Source organism: Chlorella variabilis (genome assembly GCF_000147415.1).
Source record: "Chlorella variabilis unplaced genomic scaffold CHLNCscaffold_27, whole genome shotgun sequence".
NCBI classification, from domain to species: Eukaryota; Viridiplantae; Chlorophyta; class Trebouxiophyceae; order Chlorellales; family Chlorellaceae; genus Chlorella; species Chlorella variabilis.
In genome coordinates this window covers 186,884-207,220 of record NW_005435061.1, presented here as the reverse complement: position 1 = coordinate 207,220, position 20,337 = coordinate 186,884, and the positions used below count along the sequence as shown (strand labels likewise).

Here is a 20,337-nt window from a genome sequence, read left to right as displayed (position 1 = left end):
TGCAGAGTCCCTGAGGCTGGACGGGTGAGGGGGCGGGTCGCACTGCAGCAGCTCCTCCGCCTCGCTGCGCGTGGCGTTCAGCAGCACCCGTGTGGCATCTGTGGCGGCCATTGGAGGGCTAAAATGAAGGAACGAGGCACGCCAGAGGCCTACCACGCCGAAACCGGCCCATGCTAGCGCAGTTGGAAAGCGCAGCGCTGACTGCTGGATGCTGCATGAGTAGGCGGTTGCGCGGCAGGTGGAGCCCTGTTCTCGATTGCCTTGGAGCTTGCAGGCGCTCATGGCCTCGTGAAGGAGCTGAGACGCAGGGGGGATGGGGTCGGAGGTGCGATGCTTGTTGAACGGAAGGCTCGGCCCTGCCTGCTTGCCTCGAATGCCCGCCCTGCCCTCCTGCCTGGCCCGCAGAGTGGATCGCTGAGCGAGGAGCTCAGCTGCAGCGGCTGCTGGAGCCCCGCCGGTGAGGCGCCACCCGCCGCAAGCGGCGGCCGCCTTGCGGTTGCCGCCGCCGCCGCTGCCCCCAGCCCTGCGCAGCCACCAGCTGCTCCCCGCCTTCACAGCATTCATACCACGCTCACCACACTGCAGCGCCGGTCCCTCTTCCCCCCGCCCTGCAGATGGCTCGCCCGGCAGCGATGATGATGGGTCGGGCGGGAGCTGCAAGCTGTTCCTGTTCAACCTGGCGCGCAGCGTGACGGACGAAGACCTGCAGCCCTTGTTCGCTCCCTTTGCGCCGCTGTACTCATGTGTGGCGCTGGGCAAGAAGGGTGAGATGCAGGGAGCACCCAATTGGCTGCAATGCGACCGCGAGCCCGCCTCCCTTCCCGCCGCCCAGTCCGCCCTGTGCACCACCCACCCTCCCGCCTCGCTGCCGCAGGCACCAGTCGTCGCTTCGGCTTTGCCAAGTTTGGCAGCCAGGCGGCAGCGCAGGCTGCGCTGGACACGCTGCGCGGCACCCAGCTGCATGGCAAGGAAATCGACTTGAAGTTTGCTGTGGCCCTGGGCGAGCCCGACCCCGCGCAGGGCGTGGCGCCCAAGCAGCGCGCCAAGCTGCGGGTGGGTCGCTGATGCATGCTTTGGCATATTGGGGTCTCACGCGGCTGCGTGCGGGCCACAGGAACCGAGCATGCCACACAGCGGCAAGCACGGAAGTGTGCACATCGGTCACCAACTGACTCTAACATTGTTGAGACTGCTGCAGGCGGCAGCCTCTCAGGACGTCTCTCCACGAATCGGCACGGCTCCAGCCGCGCCAGCCGCCAGCACGAAGCCACCGGGGCCTCCTCCCTCTCTCCACGCACCAGGCGCCATGCCGCCGCCGCCTGGGTTTCTCGCCTTGCCTGCTGCGCCTGCCGCGGCTCCCGCGCCTGCACCGCCACCGGCAGCAGCGGTACCCACGCCGCCGCTGCTGATGCCGCTGCCGCCAGCGCCTGCTGCGGCGCAGCTGCAGCCGGCCGGCCCGGCAGCTGAGCGGCTGCCGGCAGCTGGGCCAGCGGCTCTGGAAGCGCCCCCCCATCCGCTGGATGCCCCGCCACCCATGCAGCACATGCTGGTGGTGCGCCACGCCCCAGGTGACTCCTCGTCTCCTGCTTGCCTGCCAGGCCCCTGGGGCCACTAAAAGCATTCATCCTGGCACACGTGCCAGGCCATGCACACTGCATTCATCTGACTTCTACCTGATCCCACTGCCGCAGGCCTCAGCCACGCCACCATCGTCCAGCTGGCGTGGTGCTTCCAACCCCTCAACATCAGCACCAGCGTGGACGCGGCAGGCGCGGAGACGGTGCGAGCGCCCACAACTCAGTGCAGGCAACTGCGCAGGGGCCTGCTTGCTTCCCCATGTTGCTTCATTCCCCAGTGGCAAACAGCCGCCTGCCTGGCCTCCTGCCTGCCTGCGCTGCAGTCCTCCCTGGTGTTTGGGCTGCTGCAGCAGGCGCAGGCTGCGCAGGAGGCCGTGCTGCGGCGGGGCGCGGAGGCTGGCTACACGCCCGCCTCGGGTCTCATCTCCATCCCTCTGCACCAGGCTGCCGCCGCCATCGGTGGCGCCCCTCCCGGGGCCCCAGACCCTCACCTTCCGCTATACGCTCCCAGCCCTGCTGCCGCTGGGCAGCAGCTGCTGGCGCAGCAGGGCCCGGCAGCCCAGCTGCAGCCCCCTCCAGCACGCCCGCCTCTGCCCATCAGGCCTGCCATGCAGCCGCCGCCTGCTGCGCCAGCACCAGAGCCGGCGGCGCCGCAGCTGCCCAGCATGCAGCAGCAGCGTGAGGCGGTGACCATGCGGCCGCTGTACGCGGGGCCTCGCCCACCGCACCTGGTGAGAGTTCACTGCTGCTGCTGCAGAGCCCTTGGCGAGCCTCCGCCACCTCCCTGGCCCTCCCTGGGGGATGTGCCGCATTAGATGGCTGGCTTCTGCCCCAGAATGTGCCCCCTTTTGACCACCCCTGCAGAGGCCGCCCTACCTGCTGCCGCCCGGCTACCCATACCCTCCATGGATGCAGCCAGGCCCAGGGCCCCGGCCCACCACTGGGCCGCCGATGCCTGGCGGGCCCCAGCCCGGTGCCCCCAGGCGCGCATGGCAGCACCACCATCCACTCGCCGTGGCAGCATGCTACCACGCCAGACCACCCACCAAACCCGTGCGATCGCTTGGTCTTCGATCCAACTCTCTTTGGCTGCCGCCGACCCGCTTGCTGCAGGCCGCCACCCTTCCATTACCTCCACCAGCCCGCCCCAGCCGCCATGCCAGCTGAGGGCCGCTTGCAGCCAGCAGCTCAGCCTGCTCCTGCACCTGAGGCCGGGCCTGGGCCCAGCCCCACCCTGCCAGAAACGCTCGAGAGCCCCGCAACCCAGAAGGGCCTCAACCCAGCTGCCGCCTCCTTCTCGCCCACCAAAGGCCGCGCAGCGCGGGCTGCCGGGGCGCAGGCCCAGCCCGCAGCCGCCTGCAGCGGCGGCAGCGGCGGCGCAGTGCCTCCCGTGGCGATGCCTCCCGTGGTGGGTATGAGGGGACACAGTGCATTGGGGCGAGCAGCGTGCCAAGAGACCGTGCCTGCCTCCTTGCCACCCTGCTTCTACCTCTTCCCCAACCCACCACAGACACCACCAACACATCACAGCACCGCAAACCAACACCCGCTGCGCCCTGTTCCCCTCACTTCCCAGAGCTCCGCCTGCCCTCTCCTCCCCGCCACCTTGCAGATCCACAGCATATTCAACAGCATAGAGGCGGCGCTGGCGGGGCGCTCCTTTGTGCCTGCCTGGGACCGACTGCAAGCAGAGTGCGCCGCCCACCCGGGCCGCCCGCTGGTCACGGCAGAGGCCGTGGAATATGAGTCGGGCACAGAGGGTGAGCGGGGCTGGCTTGGGTGGTTGGCGGTGGGCGGGCAGGCATTAGAGGCGGCACGGGATGGCTCACGCGGCGGTGTTTGTGGCTATGGCTTGGGTGGCGCTGTGGGCTGGCTTGGGTGGATGGCGGGGAGGCTTGCCAGCACAGCGCAGTGCCGTGCCCGCGCCCCAGCAGTTACTCCAGCGTTGAGGGACGTGGCTGCCGCCTGCTGCTGCCGCAGACGAGGGTGACTGTCCCCCTGATCCGAGGGAGGTGTTTGCCGCCGTGGCATCCTGCAACCTCAAGTGGGCCAGCCGCTGCCGCCGTTCTGTGCGCCTGCTGCTTGGGCAGCAGCCGGAAGGCGGGCGGCCACCTGCAGGGATGCGATGCACTCGCCTTGTCGCCGCCACCAAGCTTGCCAGTGTCATTATCTAATGTCAATTAATTTCTTACCTCTGCTTCATGCGCTGTTTCGTTACCGTGTGCCTGCAGCGCCTGCTTCGTCACGCGCAGCCTCATGCGGCGGCTGGCCCACGTGGAGGTGCTGCTCAAGGCGACGGTGGTGGGGGACCCGGGCGCCGCTCCCAGCGTGCTGGTCGGGGCGGTGGTGCGGGTGCTCATCGACAAGGCAAGCCCAGCTGCCGAGTCATGCTCACAGGCGTGCCATGGCAGTATCAACGGCGTCAGTATCCCGCCTGCTGGGGCCATGCTGTGAGGGTGTCCCCAGGGGCGCCCTGGTCCCAGCGCCTGCCACAGAGCCGCGTGCTGCCGCCGCCGACCCGTTTAGCTGCTTGCATAGGGATGAGCCGCGCTGCCGCTGCCGCTGCGCAGGCCTACAAGCTGCGCCAGGTGCAGTCCACCTTCATCAAGCCGGAGAGCGGGCGCCTCATGCTTGTGCTGCATGTGAGCTAGCCCGGCCTGGGGCCGCAGCTGCCGAGCAGCGGAACGCAGCCCTGCCAGGCATGGGAAGCTGTCGGCAGCAGCTGCTGGCAGCTGCCACGGCCCCTGCCGCAGCAGTCTGCTTCCGTCTCTGAAGCTCGTGCTCGCTGCTGCCCTGCGCCCCCGGGGGACTCTGCTGCCCGCCTCCTTGCCTGCCTGGGCCCCGCAGGACGTGAACAGCCCCATCCCGGCAGACCATATCTCAAACACCAACCCGCTGCTGCCCGGGGCGCCGCCCGGCAATGCCGCCGAGGGCGAGGTGCTGGAGCTGGCGGCCAAGCTGGCCTTCCACGGTCGCCGCCTGTTCCGTCACGAGGCGAGCGCTGCGCCTGCGCCTGCTCTGCACTGCCCGCTGTGGCCTGTATGGCGCCTGTGCCGTGCCTCAGCTTGGGTCCGCGCCTGCCTGCCGCCGCACCCGCAGGTCGCCGCCACCGCCTGGCGCCTGCAGTTTGCAGAGTACTGGGCCAAGGAGCAGGGGGCCAAGACCGGGGATGAGCTGAGGCTGGCCGCCGCGCAGCTGCGGGCGATGCTGGGGGATGAGGACGAGATCAAGTGGCGGCGCAGGGGCGTGATCGGCCTGGTGAGGCTGGCCATCCGCTGGCGCCAGCCTGGCCTGGCATGGGAGAGAGTGGCAGGCCGGCTGGGTCGGATTGAGCTCTCCTTCAGTGGCCCTGTATGGCCATGCTTGTATTAGCGTGCCTTCCATGGAACAGGTTGCTGCTGCGCTGCGTGATGCCTGCCTCTCGCTCTGGTGCGTGCAGGACCTGGCCCAAGAGGCGGCGGCGGTGGCCGCCGCCTTCCGCCTGCCCTGGAACGCCGCTGCCAGCTGGATGGCGCAGCAGGGCCCTGAGCTGGCGCCCGCGGCCTGCCCCCCAGGGGGCACCCCCGGCAGCTCTGACGTCACTGGAGAGTATCAGACCCGCCCACCCGTCAGTGAGGTGCTTGGCCCGCAGCACGATGATGCCTGCCGGGCTCCCGGCGGGGCCGCATGCCGCAGCCTGCTGCGGGGCGCGGCCGACCCTCGGCAGCACGCACGCTACATGGCGGCAGCCTATAGAGGCTGCAACCCTGCGCAGCAGGAGTGCGAGCCTGCGGCGCAGCAGGCGGCGCGACCTGGCGGCCAGCTGGCCTCACATGGCGCCCACCCCAGCGGGGCGGCAGCTGCGTCCGACAGCTCCAGCGCCGGCAGCAGCGCCACCGGCGCCAGCGAGGCTGCCAGCCTGGACGGCGGCGATGCCGCTGAGCTGGCAGAGGAGGAGGAGCGCCTGCTGGCAGAGGCCTCTTCCACCTTCAGCGGGTGGGCCTGCCGCTGGCTTGCATGCATTAACTGGCCTGCAATGATGCGCTTCTTGGCAGGCTGGGCCAACTCTGCGCCTTGTCTCCCACCACCTGCCTCTCCTGCCCTGCCTGCTGTTCAGAGCCGCCCTGCCCGAGTACTTTCCACCCGGCCTGGCAGGGCAGGGCCCTCGTCCTCCTGCCGCCTTCCCCAACCCGCACAAGCATGGCCCTGGCGGCGCGGAGAACAGTGACAGCCAGGCCCGCAGCGCTGCGGGCAGCATGGCCAGGGTGGCTGGCAAGGTCGCTGCGGTGGCACAGGTGGCGGCCTCTCTGGAGAGGGCCGGCAGCGGCCGCATCGCCGCGCTGCACACCCGCCAGTGAGCCTCGCAGGCACCCACCCATGGAGGCTGCACAGCACAGCACTAAGCACCCACAGCACCGAGCGCCTGCAAAGGCAGGGCCCAACTTTGGAAGCTCCATTCTCTCGCTTCAGTTACATGCTACAATCATCATCGCGCACCACGGCAGTGCATCCAGTCGATCCATCAGTCACTGATAAATAGTGCCAAAGCAGTTTTCCAAGTTCTCTGAGTGTCGCCCAATGGCACCAGAGCCATGCCCCCAAGTACAACACCACACACAGATTCCGCAGCGAAAAGAAAAACAGGCAGATGAAATTGACTTGCGACGGATTGGTTCTAATTAAACTTCATTCCTTCTGTAACCGAGCAACTGGCTCGTGGCCTTGCTGCAGCTAGAGTCGAGCGCAGCGGCAAGGGCTGCATGCCGCTTGTGAGCGACAGCATGGGCAGCCCCGCAGGCGCCCAGAAAGGCGGGCTTTTCAGCCCCCCAGCCAAGCGCCTCACACGGCGGCCACAGGGGCGCGGAACGACTCGACTATCTTCTGCAGTACCGGACCGTACTGCTCCACGTCAGCCCCCGCACACGAGGCGTTGACGGTGTAGAAGCGGTTTGTACGCCCGTTGTTGCCCACCGCCACCGCCTGTGGCAGGCCACGCTTCGTTTCCTTCAGAACAGAGTCGCAGCATTAAGAATACAGTCCAGGCTGCCCCCAGGGCTCTCAAGAGGTTCCCCACCTGGTACACCGTGCGCTGCGCCTCCCCCTCCTTGGCCAGCGTGTAGGCAAACATGTACTGCCGCTTGTCCACATCCTTCACGTCCAGCAGCTTTGCCACCTGCACACGCACGATCACATCAGTGCCGCGGGGTGGCCAAGGCGGGGCGTGTGGTTGCTGGTTGGAGGCGCATGGCCCCGAGGCAAGAGCGCCCCCATGGCAGCCCAGCCCCGCGCCCGGCGTGCGGCCCCGGTGACCTGCACAGGTGGCTCCTTGGCGCGCCGCCACTCGGGAAGCTTCAGGATGTAGCTGTTGTCCATTTTGTTGACCACGCCCGTGGCAAAGTCCTGGGCGGTACCAAAGGAGCCCAGCCCGGTGTAGTCGGCGCCAAGGAACCTGCGGGCGGCGCGCGGCCAGGCAACAGGCAACAGGCTGAGCCACGCCTGCCATCTGCCGGCGTGGCCATGCCGCCGCGGCTGGCCACGCTGCCGCTTTGGCGGCTGTGGCAGCGGCTGTGCCAACGGCTGCTCGCCCAGCTGCTGACGGTGGCAGCCACGCTGCTGCTGCTGCGGATGCTGGTGCTCGCCGGGTGCGGCGGCGAGGCACGTTCATGCATGCCCGCCGCCCGCTCAGCCAACAAGGTTCCGCCACCCGCATGCTTGCTGCGGGCGCCGGCGCCGCTCACTGGATGGTGACGGCCACCGACACCTCCGGCTTGTCTTCCGGCAGGAAGGCCACCACGCGGCGCAGCCCCGCGGCGTTGGAGAAGCGGGCCTGGTTGGTGGTCAGGGTGCCCTCCTCGCCAAACGCGCCGGTGGCCAGGGCCCAGCCTGAGGGCACCTCAATCGAAAATTTGTCCTCTGGGTCGGTGTATACTGTTGAGCCGGAGGAGGCGGCCGCGGCAGGCGCCTCGTCGGCCGCCGCCGGCAGCGGCGCCGCCGCGCCGCTGCCCAGCAGCACGGCCGCCGCGGGCGCCAGCAGCGACAGCGACAGCAGCTGGCGGCGGGGCAGCACGCTGCTGGCAGCCTCGGGCTTGGCGGGGCCCGCCGCTGCCGCAGACTGGCTGCCGCCCTTGCTGCCGGTGCTGGCAACCACAGAGGGTCGCTGGCGGCAGTGGCGGGCTGCAGGGACGGGCGGCGGCGGCGGCGGTGAGGCACCCTTCCAGCCCGATGCGCCCGGCGTCCAACCATGACACACAACATGCACACATGGGCAGTACCTGGCGTCAGGCCGGCCGCTGGGCCCGGTGCGGTGGCTGCGCAGGGCGCCAGGTTGTGGGTGTTTCTCAGCATACTGGGACCCTCGCAGCACCCCACTGACACAACCAGGCGAACGTAGAGTGTGATCGACGCCTGATTAGGCTGCTTGATGCAGAAAACCACGGCCTTTCCAGCGCGCCCGGGCGCCCTCGTCTCCTGAGCCCTTCCCCTCCCAGCTGCTGCGTTCACCGATCTCCGGTGACCTTGCGCAACTCGCCGGACACCTGGTGCCACCTTCTGAGGTCTCGGCGAAAGCCCTGCCCACCATGACGCGCCTGATCGCGGCCTGCGCGGCGCTGCTGTGCCTGGTAGCCACTGCCCAGGCCACCGGACCCTTGAAAGTCCATCTCCGCAAGCTCCCGCTGGTGGCGGAGCAGCGGCAGCACCTGAAGGACAAGCACCGCCTCGTGACGCTGGCGCCGGTGAGGTTTTGCGCCGCTTCCAACAGTCCCTGTATGCATGCACCCCTTCGCACAGAAAATCAGGCACACAATGCATGACACACAATCCATGGGCCGCTGTGGCGCTGTCCGCCCCTTTACCGCGCAGGCGGCAGAGAACGACGCCGAGCCCGTGCCCATCACAAATTTCATGGATGCCCAGGTGCAGTCAGCTGCAAGCGCCTTTTGAGGACAGCCTGGTCAGCATTAGCCATTAGACAGGCTGCAGCCAGTGCCTGCATCCACGCCCGCGGCCGCCTCCCCTCCCTCTTCTGGGGCGCCCCGCCCCGACCAGCCGGCCCGCCGCCCCGCCCCGCTGTACCGCCCGCCTGCCTGCAGTACTACGGCGAGATCGGGCTGGGCTCCCCGCCCCAGAGCTTCCAGGTCATCTTTGACACGGGCTCCTCCAACCTGTGGGTCCCCTCCTCCAAGTGCTCCTACCTCTCCGTCGCCTGCTACCTGCACTCCAAGTACTATGCCGAGCGCTCGCACACCTACAAGGCAAGCCAGGGAGGGAGGAGGAGGAGGGAGGAGGAGTTGGCAGCAGGCAGCAGCAGTGGCAGCAGGCTGCAGGAGGCGACAAGCTGGGGAGGCAGGGCTGGGGCGCGTGCGCGCACACGTGTCGCTGCGTGCCGGCCCGACGTGCGCGATGCAGTGGGCGGCCCGCCTGCTCGAACGGGCGACCCTCCTCGGCGCCGCGCTGCCCCCTCGCCTTCCCCGCCGCCTCCCCACCGACGCGGCCTCCTCCCCTGCGCCCTGCAGGAGGACGGCCGCGAGTTTGCCATCCAGTACGGCAGCGGGCAGCTGTCTGGCTTCCTGTCCCAGGACACGTTGAGCATGGGGGGCCTCAAGGTGGAGGGGCAGGTGTTTGCAGAGGCCACGATGGAGCCCAGCCTGGCCTTCATCGCCGCCCGCTTCGACGGCATCCTGGTGAGCGGTGCTGCTTGCAGTGGTGGTGCATGTGGGGTGGCGGCGGCCTGCGACAAGGTCAACGCTGCGGAGCGGAAGGCAGGCCGGGGGCTGCTCCGTGCGTGTGGCGCAGCGAAGCGGTTGGCTGGCTGGCTGCGCCGCCCGCTGCCTACTTCTGTGCGACCCCCCGCCTCCCCGCAGGGCATGGGCTTCCCCGAGATTGCGGTGGGCAAGGTGACGCCGCCGTTTCAGAACATGCTGCAGCAGTCGCTGCTGCCAGAGCCCGTCTTCTCCTTCTGGCTCAACCGCAAGGCACGCACGCCCCCCCTGCCTCCGGCTGCATGGCTGTGTGGTCCCTGCCCGCCTGCTTGTTGTTCTGCCCGCTGGATGTGCAGCTCTGCCCAATTAGCTGGCCGACTGCCTGCCTGCTTGGCTGCTTGCCTGCCTGCCTGCTCGCCTCTGGGCGTCGGAAGCCCAGCGCTCGGTGGCGCAGGGCAGGCACAGCCGCCGGCTGTTGCTGGGATCGGCGAGCAGTGTGTTGCGCCGCGCATGCTCCCCGCCTGCCGATGGCTTGCAGGTGGAGGGGGAGGAGGGTGGCGAGCTGGTGCTGGGCGGTGTGGACCCGGATCACTTTGTGGGGGAGCACACCTGGTGGGTGCGGCGGCGGGCTGGGCTGGGCAAGGCTTGCTGTCGTTGGATGGCAGGCCTGCGGCGAGGGATCCGGCCACGGCCGGCGCCCCTGGCTAGTGTGTGTGCTCCTGCCTCGAGCTCCGGCGGGCCACCCTGCCCCCCTGTGCTGCACCTGCTCGCTTGCAGGGTGCCCGTCACGCGCCGCGGCTTCTGGCAGTTTAAGATGGACGGCATGGAGGTGGAGGGCGGCGGCGAGTTCTGTAAGGGGGGCTGCCAGGTGCGCCGGGGAGGGGCAGCCTGGTGTCCAGCCCTGGGCTGGGCTGCGCCGGCGTGCCGCTGTGCCCGGCCGCCGGTGCCTGCTTGCGCCAGGACGGTCTGCAGCGAACACCCGGGGCTGCTGCCTGCTGCAGGCCATCGCTGACACCGGCACCTCGCTGCTGGTGGGCCCGCCAGACGTGATTGATGCCATCAATGCGGTGAGCTACCCACCTGCCAGCCAGCCAGCCAGCCCGCCAGCCAGCCAGCCGCACCTGAAGGATGCCTGCGCCCACACGGCTTGCGGGTCGACCACACCTGATTGCTGCAGTGTCGGCCAGCAGCGAGGAGCAGTAACACACGCAATGAGAGCCGCACGTGCTTGGCCCCGGCGCCTGCCCTGCTGCCCTGCAGGCCATCGGCGCGGAGCCGGTGCTGGTGGAGCAGTGCAAGGAGATGGTGCACCAGTACCTGCCCGAGGTACGGTGAGGCAGTACCGCCAGCAGTACAGTATTGTGCACTGCTGCCTCCCTGTCTCCATGTCACCTACACCTACCCCTGCGAGTCACCTGCCCGGTCTGCATGCGTACATCCTCGTCAACCCGGCCTGGCCCTGTGGGCCTGCCCTGCAGATCATCAAGCTGATCAACAACATGCCGCCCCAGGCGGTCTGCCAGTCGGTGGGCCTGTGCAGCGCAGCAGGTGCGCCCCGCGTTGTAATAACCGCTCGCTGCCCCCCAACGCTGCTCGGCCGATCCCCGCGCCGCAGGTCCCCTGCACCCTGCTTCCAGCACCATCGCGTTGCCAACACCCTGTGGCCGCCGCAGGCGTGGGCGAGGACCGCCGCGTGCTTTCCAAGAGCGCCCAGTACCGCCGCCTGCTCAAGATGTACGGCCAGCAGCAGGGCCAGGAGCAGCCGCTGGCGGCGGGCACAGGGGAGGGCGAGGAGGAGGCGCAGGCCGGCGGTGTGGGCGGCGCCGCAGCCAACGACAGCTGTGAGATGTGCCAGTTTGTGGTCCAGTACCTTAAGATCGCTCTGGCCAACAACGAGACCATGGCGCAGGTGTGGCTGGCCGGTTGGCGGGCAGCCCGTTGGCTGCCTCGGAGCCCCGACTCTGCACTGCTGCCCGCGCCATGCGTGGATGAAGGGAGGGCCTTGCCCGGCGACCAGCCAGACAGGTATCTGGGTGTGTGGTCGGGCTCAACGCGCTGCGCCACGCTGCGCCATGCTGTGACCCTGCAGATCATGCACAACCTGGACCGCGCCTGCGAGACCTTCTCCTTTGGCAGCGGCGGCGAGTCGGGTGAGAGGCGCCTGGCAGCCGGCAGGCCTGCCCCACCGAACCGTGATCCGAAAGGCTGGCCCCGCCTAGCCCAGCCCGGCATGGACGGAAGGGAGGGGTGCCTGCTGCACTGAGCATGATGCAGCTGCGTGATTGAGGTTGTGCCGGGGTCGGGAAGGCCGGCTGCATCTGCTGGCGGCCACCAAGTGTGCACCCCCAACGCCGTGAGCTCACCAAGGTGCCTGGCCCCTCTCCTGCTCCTCTCCTCCCTGCGCCGCCCCTCCTGCAGTGGTAGACTGCAAGGCCCTGCACAAGATGCCCTCCATTGCCTTCACTGTGGGCGGCAAGGAGTTTGTGCTGGGGCCGGAGCAGTACGTGCTCAAGGTGAGCGGTAACACCAAAACAGAAGAACTCCAAACAAACGCCGAGCGAGCGCGTGAACGTGGGCGGTGCATTATCAAGTGTGAGGAGCACAGCAAGCTAGTGTTGCCCAGCCTTTCATGGCGACTGCCCCCACGAAACGCACACCCTCTCCCCGTGGGCTTGCCCTGCTTGGTGTCGCCGCCCGCAGATCGGCAGCATGGGCGAGGAGCAGTGTGTGAGCGGGTTCATGGGCCTGGACATCCCGCCCCCGCTGGGCCCGCTGTGGATCCTGGGGGACATGTTCATCGGCCCCTACCACACCGGTGGGTGCCGCACTGCGGGGGCTGGCGCGCTGCGCTGTGATCCGCCAATTGTGCGCCACGCCGCGCTGCTCTGTGTCGGCGGGGAGTAGCTGCTGTGGATGCCACGCCTGGTGCCGCGTCCTGAGCGTAATCGGCGGTCTTGCGTTCGTGTGCACCTGCTTGCAGTTTTTGATTACGGCAATGAGCGCGTGGGCTTTGCCCAGGCCGCCTGAGGTTGCAGTTGCCAGCCGTCCATGCGGCGTGTGGCGCAAGTTGTGCTCTCTTCGGTCTGTACATTCATCTCCCTGCCGCCCTCTCCCTGCAATAGTGATGCATACATTTCACGCATGCCAGGCCCTTTTTCCTATGCCCGCACCCTCCTCGTGCGTGAGGAGCTGCTGTGAATGCATGCCCTCGTGGCGCCACCGTGGCGGGCAGGACACACGGGGCAAAATCTGCGCAAACTGGCGACCTACACACCTTCAACTCGTCAAGAACATGTCGTTGCGACTCGCCCCACTTGGAAACGGGCCAAAGAAGTGGTGTGTCGGAGGGGTCGTAGACGGGCGCTATTTCGGCTGGCTGTTGAACAGAAATTTCGGTGACGAGGAACTGCGCCGAAGTCTCCACTATGTCTATGAAGGGCCGGCACCTGAAGATGCTGCGCAGCCCGTCGAGCATGCGCAGCCCACCAACGCACGGGACCTCCTGCTGGACCTGACGATCAGGCTCAGGGAAGCATCCAAGCAGCAGGGTAGGCGGCCGACACTTGGGCTGCCGGCCGGCGGTGCACTGCCACCTGGCGAACTGGGGGAGGCCTGCCTTGCGCCTCTGCTGCAGTGGGCTGCTGTGTGTGTGTCTGTTGTATTCATAACCAGCAAGCGAATGCTACGGGCCCAAGTGTGGTGCATGCAGCCCATAGCGCATGGAGTGCATGCGCTTGGAGCAGTGGCGAACTGTGGTGTGCCTGGCTGTTTGCAGAGCACGTGACGAGGCTGCTGGCGCTGCTGGTGCTGGCTGTGGGAGTGGCCCGCCTGGATACCGTTGAGGCATATACGTTCCAAGATCCGGCGCTGCCGCTCGCCGTGGAGCAAGCAGATGCGGTCCCGGGCGCGGTGCTGGATCTGGCCGAGATGCTGCGCTGGGTGACAGTGGAGGAGCTGCCGGCGGCGATGCAGCTGGTGCGGCAGGTGGAAGTGAAGCGCGCTATGAGCGACCCCGCATCGGAGCTCGATGCAGGCGCGGGAGGTGCAGCCTCCGGGGATGTGCTTCCCCAACTTGTGCGCGCGACAGCAATGATTCTGGCCAGCCAGCTGGCGGCAGAGCTGCTGCTCACGTGGCTGACGCCAGAGCGGGACATCATGCCGGCAAAGCTGCAAAAGAACAAGGTGAGGGCCAGCATCTGCAGGCTCCTGCGGCTGCTGATTGTTCCTCGCTTTGGGTTGGAAGCAGGGCTGCCTTCTGAGGAGCTGGCTCCTGAGCTGCCCTCTGAGCTGCCCTCTGAGTTGCCATGCTGCAGGTGGCCAAGTCGCTGCTGCGTTGGGTCCAGGTTTACCCAAGCGGTTTGGATGTGGACCAGGTGCTGTCCCTGCACACCAGTGCAGTCGACGAGCTCGAGAAAGCAGATGTTGCAAGAACTCCTGTCAACCCCACCTTCCTGCATTGCGCGGTACAGCAGCGAGAGCAGGCCGTGAGCAGCCTGCACGTCGCCACGCCCTTCCTACTGGCAAACAACCGGCTGAAGTGCGACATGCTCCTGCGGTGCGGCTGGCGCGGCGCGGTGAAGCGTCTCTTAGGTGAGGGAGCGCGGCGGCGGCAGCCACAACCTGGCCGCTCGGCTCCAGCATCCATAGCATGTAGCTATGCCTGGCGGAAGGTCTTATGCAGCCCTTGGACCTGGTGACCCATCACGGTGCCGGGGTGTGCCCTTTGCAGATGAAGAGCTTGATACGACCCTTGGTGGATTCCTCGTCAGCAGCAGGGTCTGGTGTGCGGTGGTTGACGCAGGCGGTCCCAGTCGGAGTGAGGTGAGGGCACGGGTGCTAGCAGAGGTGCACCGGCGTCACACGCTGGCTGCCGCTGGCCGATGTTTGCTCAGCGCCATACATTAGCGCCATACGCACCACCCACACGCGCTGCCTGGCGCTCTCATCGCCGGGATCTGTGCTCTCCGCAGTTAATCGTGGCCTGGCACGACCTGGGGTGGTGGAAGCGCGTTTCAGCATACCTGTGCGCGTCTTACAAGAATGGCCAGGCGCTGGCGCTGGAGCAGGTTGCGGAGCTGGATGCTGCTTTTGAGGGCGAGGAACTGACGGATGAGAAGATGGCGGGGGTGCTGGCAATTCTGTCGGATGCCGACGGGGTGCCGGCAGGCATGAAGAAGGGGGAGGGCCCCCTGGATTTCAGGTATGGTTGGGACGCGGGGCTGGCCACAGCTGGGCGCAGCAGGGATGTGGAGGGGGCCGCCTGGGGCCTGGATATGGTGCAGGCAGGGCGCTGGCCCGCCTCCTCTGCTGGCCCTTGCCTGCAAGCCAGCTGCTGCAGCACCCCAACTTCTCCCCGCCGTGCCAACACATGTGTGCACGCACATCCCTCTCCTGCTGTGCAGCCTGGTGCCTCCTGCCGTTGTCTGGAAGGTGTACGAATACTTTGTCTTTGGGCAGCTGCCGCCCCTTCCTGCTGGCAGCACGGTGTGGGAGCACCTGTGCCCAAGAATGGAATATGTGTACAAGGTACTCAGTGGACTGCGCCCGCCCTGGTTTGCATGCTGAAAGCAAGGTGGAAGGCGGTGGGGATCGCATTGCTTGCTCAATTCCCACCTTGCTGCTCTGCAGGCAGCATTCTGGTGGGACGACGACGACCTGACGGCGCCTGTCGCTACGGGGGTGGCTGAGGCGGCAGTGGTTGTCCTGCACGAGGTGGCCGAGGTGCGGGGGAGAGCTTCTACTGGCGCTGCACATCTCATGTCAACTCATGCATGTTTTCATCAGGGATCGGCAGCTGCTGTTGCCTCGCCATCAGAGCAGGCTCGCCATCCCGCTTGGCCACAGTCGTGTCTGGCTTCCCTTGCAGGCCCTTTGCATCTGCCCAGACCCCTGCCCCTGCCTGCCGCAACTGGGCGAGTTTCTCTCCTTACTGGAGGAGCCGATGGGGTCCGAATTTTTCAGGCAACTCATTCGCAAGGTACAAACAGTGTAGTACTTGCTCAATCAGCTTCTGCAGCGCCGCCTGCCTCTCACACGGGATGTGCCTGCCTGCCAGCCTGCCTGCAGGTCGAGAGCCAGCGAGGGGGCGCGCTGCCTCATCGACTGCTGCTGGCCCTTCGGCGCGCTATGGTTGATACACAGCCTGCTAATCTGTCTGCGGCAGCTGGCGCGAGGCGCATGATTTGGTCATTGGCCACACTTGCAGTGCAGGCAGCAAAGGCCCTCGACAGGGTGAGGCGAGCTGATGCGTCATGCGGTCCCGCTGCCACCTGCAGTTGACCCAGGACCCTTGTGCTGGCTGTGACTCCCTGGTTTGCTGTTGCCTGCTGCTGGTGCAGGCCTCTCTGCTGTGCGAGATGCAGCAGGTTGCGGACTGGCAGAGCGAAGCCTTGCTTGCGAGGCAGAAGGCACGGTTAAATGCGAGGGCTGCCTGGCACTACTTGGACGCCGCCATCCAGCTCATGAAGCAGGAAATGACGTTCTCGAGGCCATTCGACGGCAGCAATGGCGCACCCCCGCCTACAAGCCACGAGGCAGCCCTGGGAATGTTGCGCATCGCGGTGCGCCACATGCCCGACAGCTTGCAGAAGGTGGCCTCAGCGTTGCAGAGCTTCGCCGGCTCACCCGACAGAGATGGCGCACTCGCCGAGGAGGTCTCGCTGGCGGCAAGCGAAGGCATGCCAGAACTGCTGCTACCCCTGGAGTGGGCAGGTGAGGTTGAGCTCAGGCCCTTTCAGGGATGAGCCCCTGCCTGTGCTCTGCCCTGCTTGCGCCCATGTTGGTTGCGGGCTTCACACATTTGGTGGGAATTGAATGTGCAGGCTGGGCGCTCAGCAGGCAGACACCTCCTGCCCACGAGGTGGCGGCACAGGAGCTGGAGCAATTGCCTGGCCCGGGTCTTGCAGCTCTGCAGGCAGTCCTGGCTGCTACCGCTGCGGGCGGGTTTCGTACAGCTCATGGTCCCGTGCTGCAAAGGACATTGGGTAAGCCTTGCTTATGGTCGTTGCCTATGCAGATCAGTGGCGAAACCGTGGGACTGCCAGTGGATGCTTCATCCGTTCAACTTGTAGGACACACCTTGGTCCCCTCCTCTTCCCTCCTCCCAATCTGCAGATGCCATAGCATTCCTGCTGAAGCAATTGCTGCTCCACCTCCACCTGCGTCAGCCAGATGATTGGCTTGTGGACTGCTGCACCTGCGCCCGGCAGCTGACGATAGAGCCTGACATCAATCGGCTCCCACAGGCTTCAGTCAAAATGCTACATTATCTTCACTCATGCACCCAATTGCCCCTAACGGTGAGCGGCAGCATTCTGTGGGTTCCTTCATAGGAGTATCGCTGTGCACAACGCGCTTGCCCTCTGGCTGTTTTCTGTGTGCCTGATGCACATCTTGTCAGAAGGGAGTGAGCATCTTCCGGCTTCAAGGCGTCAGCCTCCTGGCTCCTCATCTCCCTTCGTTCCTGGCTGCCCTGCAGCTCTCTGCAGCTGTCAACTCCAACCTCAATGAGCGCGCTGCCAGCGCTGTCGACGTGGATTCCCTGGGCAGGCTGCTGGATGTCTTCAGCAGCAACGAGCCAAGTCTGTTCCAGCCGGCAAGCGAGCTTGAGGAGAGCGGGGAGTTCACAGCAGAGCAGCAAGACCTTGCAGCGCAGCAGCACGCGGCCGCGGTGGCAGATCAGAGCAGGCCCACCACCAGGCGGGAACAGCTGCAGCAGAGGCTGAGGGCGCGCAGGGCGCAGCGGGAGAAGCAGTTGACGGGCCAGGCCGACCCAGAAGAGGAAGTACGTCGCCGTCTGCGGTTACAGGATGGAATGGACAGGAGTAATGAGACGCAGGTGGCCGACCATCTGGCTCAGGAGCTGCTGGAGGAGGAGGAGGCGGCTGCGGCTGCCGCGGCAGCAAGGGCTGCGAAGAAAGCAGCCAAGAGGCAGCGCCAGAAGCAGCGCAAGAAGCAGGGGGGAGCGGCAGCGCAGCGCGGCAGCACGCAGGAAGAGCCGCCGCAGCAGCAGCAGCAGCAACAGCCGCAGCCAGAGCAGCAGGGGCAGCAGGCGCAGGCTGGCCCAGCAACCCCAGTCCTGCTGCAGCCGTCGCTGTCAGCAGCGCCTGTTGCGGATGCAAGCCCACCAGCGGCAGGCACCGCTGGCCCGGGCGATGAAGAGCCTGAGGATGAGGCGCCATGGCAGACCATGGTGGCTGGCAGGACCAGCGCAGAAGCCCGCACCCTGCAGCCTGCTGGCCTGGAGCGACGTCCACAGCAGCAGCAGCCGCCGAGGGTGCAGCAGCAGCAGGCCGCCAGGCAGCAACAGCAGCAGCAGCAGGTGCGGCCAGGTGCTGAGCAGGATGAAGTGGAGCTGTGGAGCCTGCTGGCTCAGCTCGGGCTGGAGGGCGACTCTCAGGCTGGCAGGAGTGCAGCTGCTGCGGCGGGAGGGCCCAGCAGCTCCCGCCCAGCTACGGGCGGAGCCTGGCCCGCGCCTGCAGCTGTCCCTTTGGCAGCTCCCACAACCCCGGTGCTGGTGCCGCCGGTGCCGCTGCCAGCAGCACCGGCTGCGGCGGGCGCTGCACCTGAGCGGCAGCAGCAGCCGGAGATGCCGCCTGCCATCCACAAGGCCCTTCAGGAGCTGGTCCGGCTCCTGGAGTGCCCACTGGGCCTGGTGCGCGCCTGTTGTGCCTGTTGCGCACGAGCCTGTGTGTGTGGTCCCTTGCGGGCAGGACAGTCGGCGTACTGCTGCTGTGCATGCCTACGGCTGAGCATGATTGTGCAGGCTATGGTGGACCACCACCTCCGCGCTCCAGCCCTTGGAAGCCCCGCCGGCCGCCCGCCTCGGCTGCAGCCCACTGCCACCCGCTGCTGCCGCCGCCTGTGTTGCAGGAGACCCTGACCGACCCGGTGCTTGCGGCAGACGGCCACGTGTATGACCGGCCACACATCGAGGCCAGCTTGCGGCGGCACGCGGCCACCAGCCCTCTGACGGGAGCCGCCATGCCGGATGCCAGCCTGCGGGAGGTGCGGCTGGTGCGGGAGATCATTGAGCTGTTCCGCAGTGCTGCTCCTGACTACTTTTTTGATGACTGAAGCAGGCAGCATGTTAGTTCACAAGGCCCATGGCGCGGCGGCTTTGCCGCCCGCGCGTGGTGCCCGCCTAGCGCCTCTGCCGCTCAGAGCTAGCCAATTTTGCATCGTGCCGTTCGGCACCTTCTGCTGAGACCCAACATAGCATTGAGAAGAAGAAGAAGCAGGCAGCGGCCGAAAGCTGCAAGCGGCAGCTGCAGGCGGCCAGCCGGTGGCAGGCAGGCGGTGGCAGGCAGGCAGACGGCGGCAGTGGGGCGCTGCCCGCCATTTTCCAAAGGGCGGTGGTGCGGGGCAAAGCGCAGCAGGTCTCCTGAGGATCGGGCTCACAGCAGGCGTGGTGTACCTCACGCGGCCCGTACCGGCCAGCAGCAGCGGCGGGACGGCGTGCGCTGGCGGCCAGCCTGGAGCCCCCTGAGGAGGTGGCGGCTGCACGATCTCGACTGACTTGGACCTCTGTTTCACTTTGTTGTTATACTCAGTCATGCGCCCCGCGTATTCTCTTCTTCTCTTCTCAGCGGCTGTAACGGCGGCGCCGGCGCAGGTGGCGGGGAGGCGGGCAGCCGCGGCCAAGCGGCGGCGGCTGATCGATCCAGGCTGACCTTCACCTATGTTCCCCCTCGTTTTACACACGGGATCCAGGGGCTTGGAACCCAGTTTCCTCCCAGTACGGCCCAAGAACAAATCCCGCGTCCCGCGGATTCTATCCTTCTCCTCTTCTTCGTCTTCTTACTCTCGGGAAGCACAGGAGCTGCGCTGAGCTGGCGGCAGAGGTGTGATGACCTCAGGACCTGCTCCAATCAGGGCCAGCCGCAGGCGGCTGCTGTTTGCGGCCTGCCTGGCGCTTGCATGGGCCTGCAGCATGCCGGTGAGCGCTGCGCGCTGCGGAGGACAGCAGGGTTCCTGGGGGTGGGCGGAGGGCGTCCCGCTGGCGGCTGCGGCGCGGCACGCATGTGACCTGCAGCATGCATGTGACCGGTGGGAAATTCACGTTGCAGCGACCTCAGTTCTGACTTTGTGCGCTTGTTGCTTCTGCAGATGGCTGATGCTGTCTCCAGGCCCCCTTCGCCTCGTCCTCCAAAGCCCAAACCGCCAAAACCAAAACCACCTACTCCTCCAAAACCTCCAAAACCTCGGCCGCCTCCTAGCCCGCGCCCGCCACCCCGCCCTCGCCCGCCACCCGCCCCTCCCCCTCCAGAGTGCGTTGGCACAGGCCGGCGTGGGGGTGCAGCGCTGCACGCTGCGTCGGATGCAATCCTTTGGGTGCAAGGGAAGGCGGCACCTCGCCTGCTCACATCCCTGCCTGCACCTGCTTGACCGTGTGCTCCTGCAGCCCTGTGGCAAACGGCGAGGCGTGCACCACCGATGCGATGTGCCTCAGCGGCGTGTGCAACTCCAACGAAATATGTGGCCTGCTGGACGGCAGCCCCTGCACGGACGACATTGGGAACCCGTTGGACGGCGCATGTGCCAGCGGGCAGTGCAACTACGTGTCCAGCCTCTCCGACTTCAGATGCGGCAAGCTGGCGGGCGGCGAGCCTGTGTTACAGTCACCCCGCTATGATAGGCCGCGTGAGCAGACCTTGGGCAGGGGGCACACGTGATCAAGGGGCATCAAGAGAGGGGGTGGACCATGGAGCACCCTCTCCATGGCTCCGACCACCCTCCCCCCAGCTGAGCGTCCCAGGGTCACCCCACCCTGGCCCCGCTCCCCGTCCTGCCGGACACGCAACCCCCACAACGTGGTGGGGGACGTGGGGATCCTTAGCAGCTTAGGCCTGCCAGGCCGACGGGTGCCGATGCTGGTGCGGGCTCCCGGCGGCAGGCAGCGCCGCCGCCGGGCACTCAAATGGCATGGGGCACATGGGCCCCCATGCCCGCACATCTCCCAGGCACATGAAAATACCAGAAGGCTGCACATGTAAGGGTGCATGCATTGCAGGCAGGAGTGCAAAGTGGCCTGCCGCGGCGGTCGGCTGTGCCTATTACTCAGTCAGCTCGCTCGCTATCTG

General features: G+C 66.9%; 4 protein-coding genes across 4 annotated transcripts; 3 read left to right on the top strand and 1 right to left on the bottom strand.

The window, feature by feature from the left end:
- Positions 1-313: 313 nt before the first annotated feature.
- Positions 314-5,914, top strand: CHLNCDRAFT_139878 (hypothetical protein; the record flags this gene model as incomplete). Its single annotated transcript, XM_005843756.1, has 18 exons — positions 314-325; positions 406-457; positions 615-764; positions 875-1,053; positions 1,442-1,568; positions 1,692-1,780; positions 1,901-2,036; positions 2,211-2,308; positions 2,442-2,550; positions 2,819-2,985; positions 3,190-3,337; positions 3,558-3,621; positions 3,809-3,929; positions 4,148-4,219; positions 4,425-4,616; positions 4,677-4,835; positions 5,017-5,552; positions 5,674-5,914. The coding sequence occupies 18 exons, from the start codon at positions 314-316 to the stop codon at positions 5,912-5,914; spliced, it is 2,652 nt and encodes an 883-aa protein (XP_005843818.1).
- Positions 5,915-6,395: 481 nt separating this feature from the next.
- CHLNCDRAFT_139877 (hypothetical protein) lies at positions 6,396-7,901 on the bottom strand (the record flags this gene model as incomplete). Its single annotated transcript, XM_005843703.1, has 5 exons — positions 6,396-6,536; positions 6,631-6,729; positions 6,867-7,005; positions 7,295-7,730; positions 7,829-7,901. The coding sequence occupies 5 exons, from the start codon at positions 7,899-7,901 to the stop codon at positions 6,396-6,398; spliced, it is 888 nt and encodes a 295-aa protein (XP_005843765.1).
- A 155-nt stretch (positions 7,902-8,056) lies between these two features.
- On the top strand, positions 8,057-12,466 carry CHLNCDRAFT_59800 (hypothetical protein). The gene is made up of 15 exons (XM_005843755.1): positions 8,057-8,290; positions 8,418-8,471; positions 8,648-8,809; positions 9,071-9,238; positions 9,419-9,529; positions 9,795-9,868; positions 10,034-10,124; positions 10,258-10,323; positions 10,517-10,582; positions 10,735-10,804; positions 10,930-11,165; positions 11,346-11,406; positions 11,675-11,769; positions 11,957-12,071; positions 12,237-12,466. Exons 1-15 carry the CDS (start codon positions 8,135-8,137, stop codon positions 12,281-12,283), a joined length of 1,572 nt encoding a protein of 523 aa, XP_005843817.1. The 5' UTR covers positions 8,057-8,134; the 3' UTR covers positions 12,284-12,466.
- On the top strand, positions 12,417-18,331 carry CHLNCDRAFT_139875 (hypothetical protein; the record flags this gene model as incomplete). Its single annotated transcript, XM_005843754.1, has 11 exons — positions 12,417-12,437; positions 12,720-12,804; positions 13,032-13,438; positions 13,570-13,846; positions 13,986-14,032; positions 14,227-14,456; positions 14,659-14,782; positions 14,885-14,977; positions 15,595-15,967; positions 16,744-17,909; positions 18,128-18,331. The coding sequence occupies 11 exons, from the start codon at positions 12,417-12,419 to the stop codon at positions 18,329-18,331; spliced, it is 3,027 nt and encodes a 1,008-aa protein (XP_005843816.1).
- Between the last annotated feature and the right edge of the window lie 2,006 nt (positions 18,332-20,337).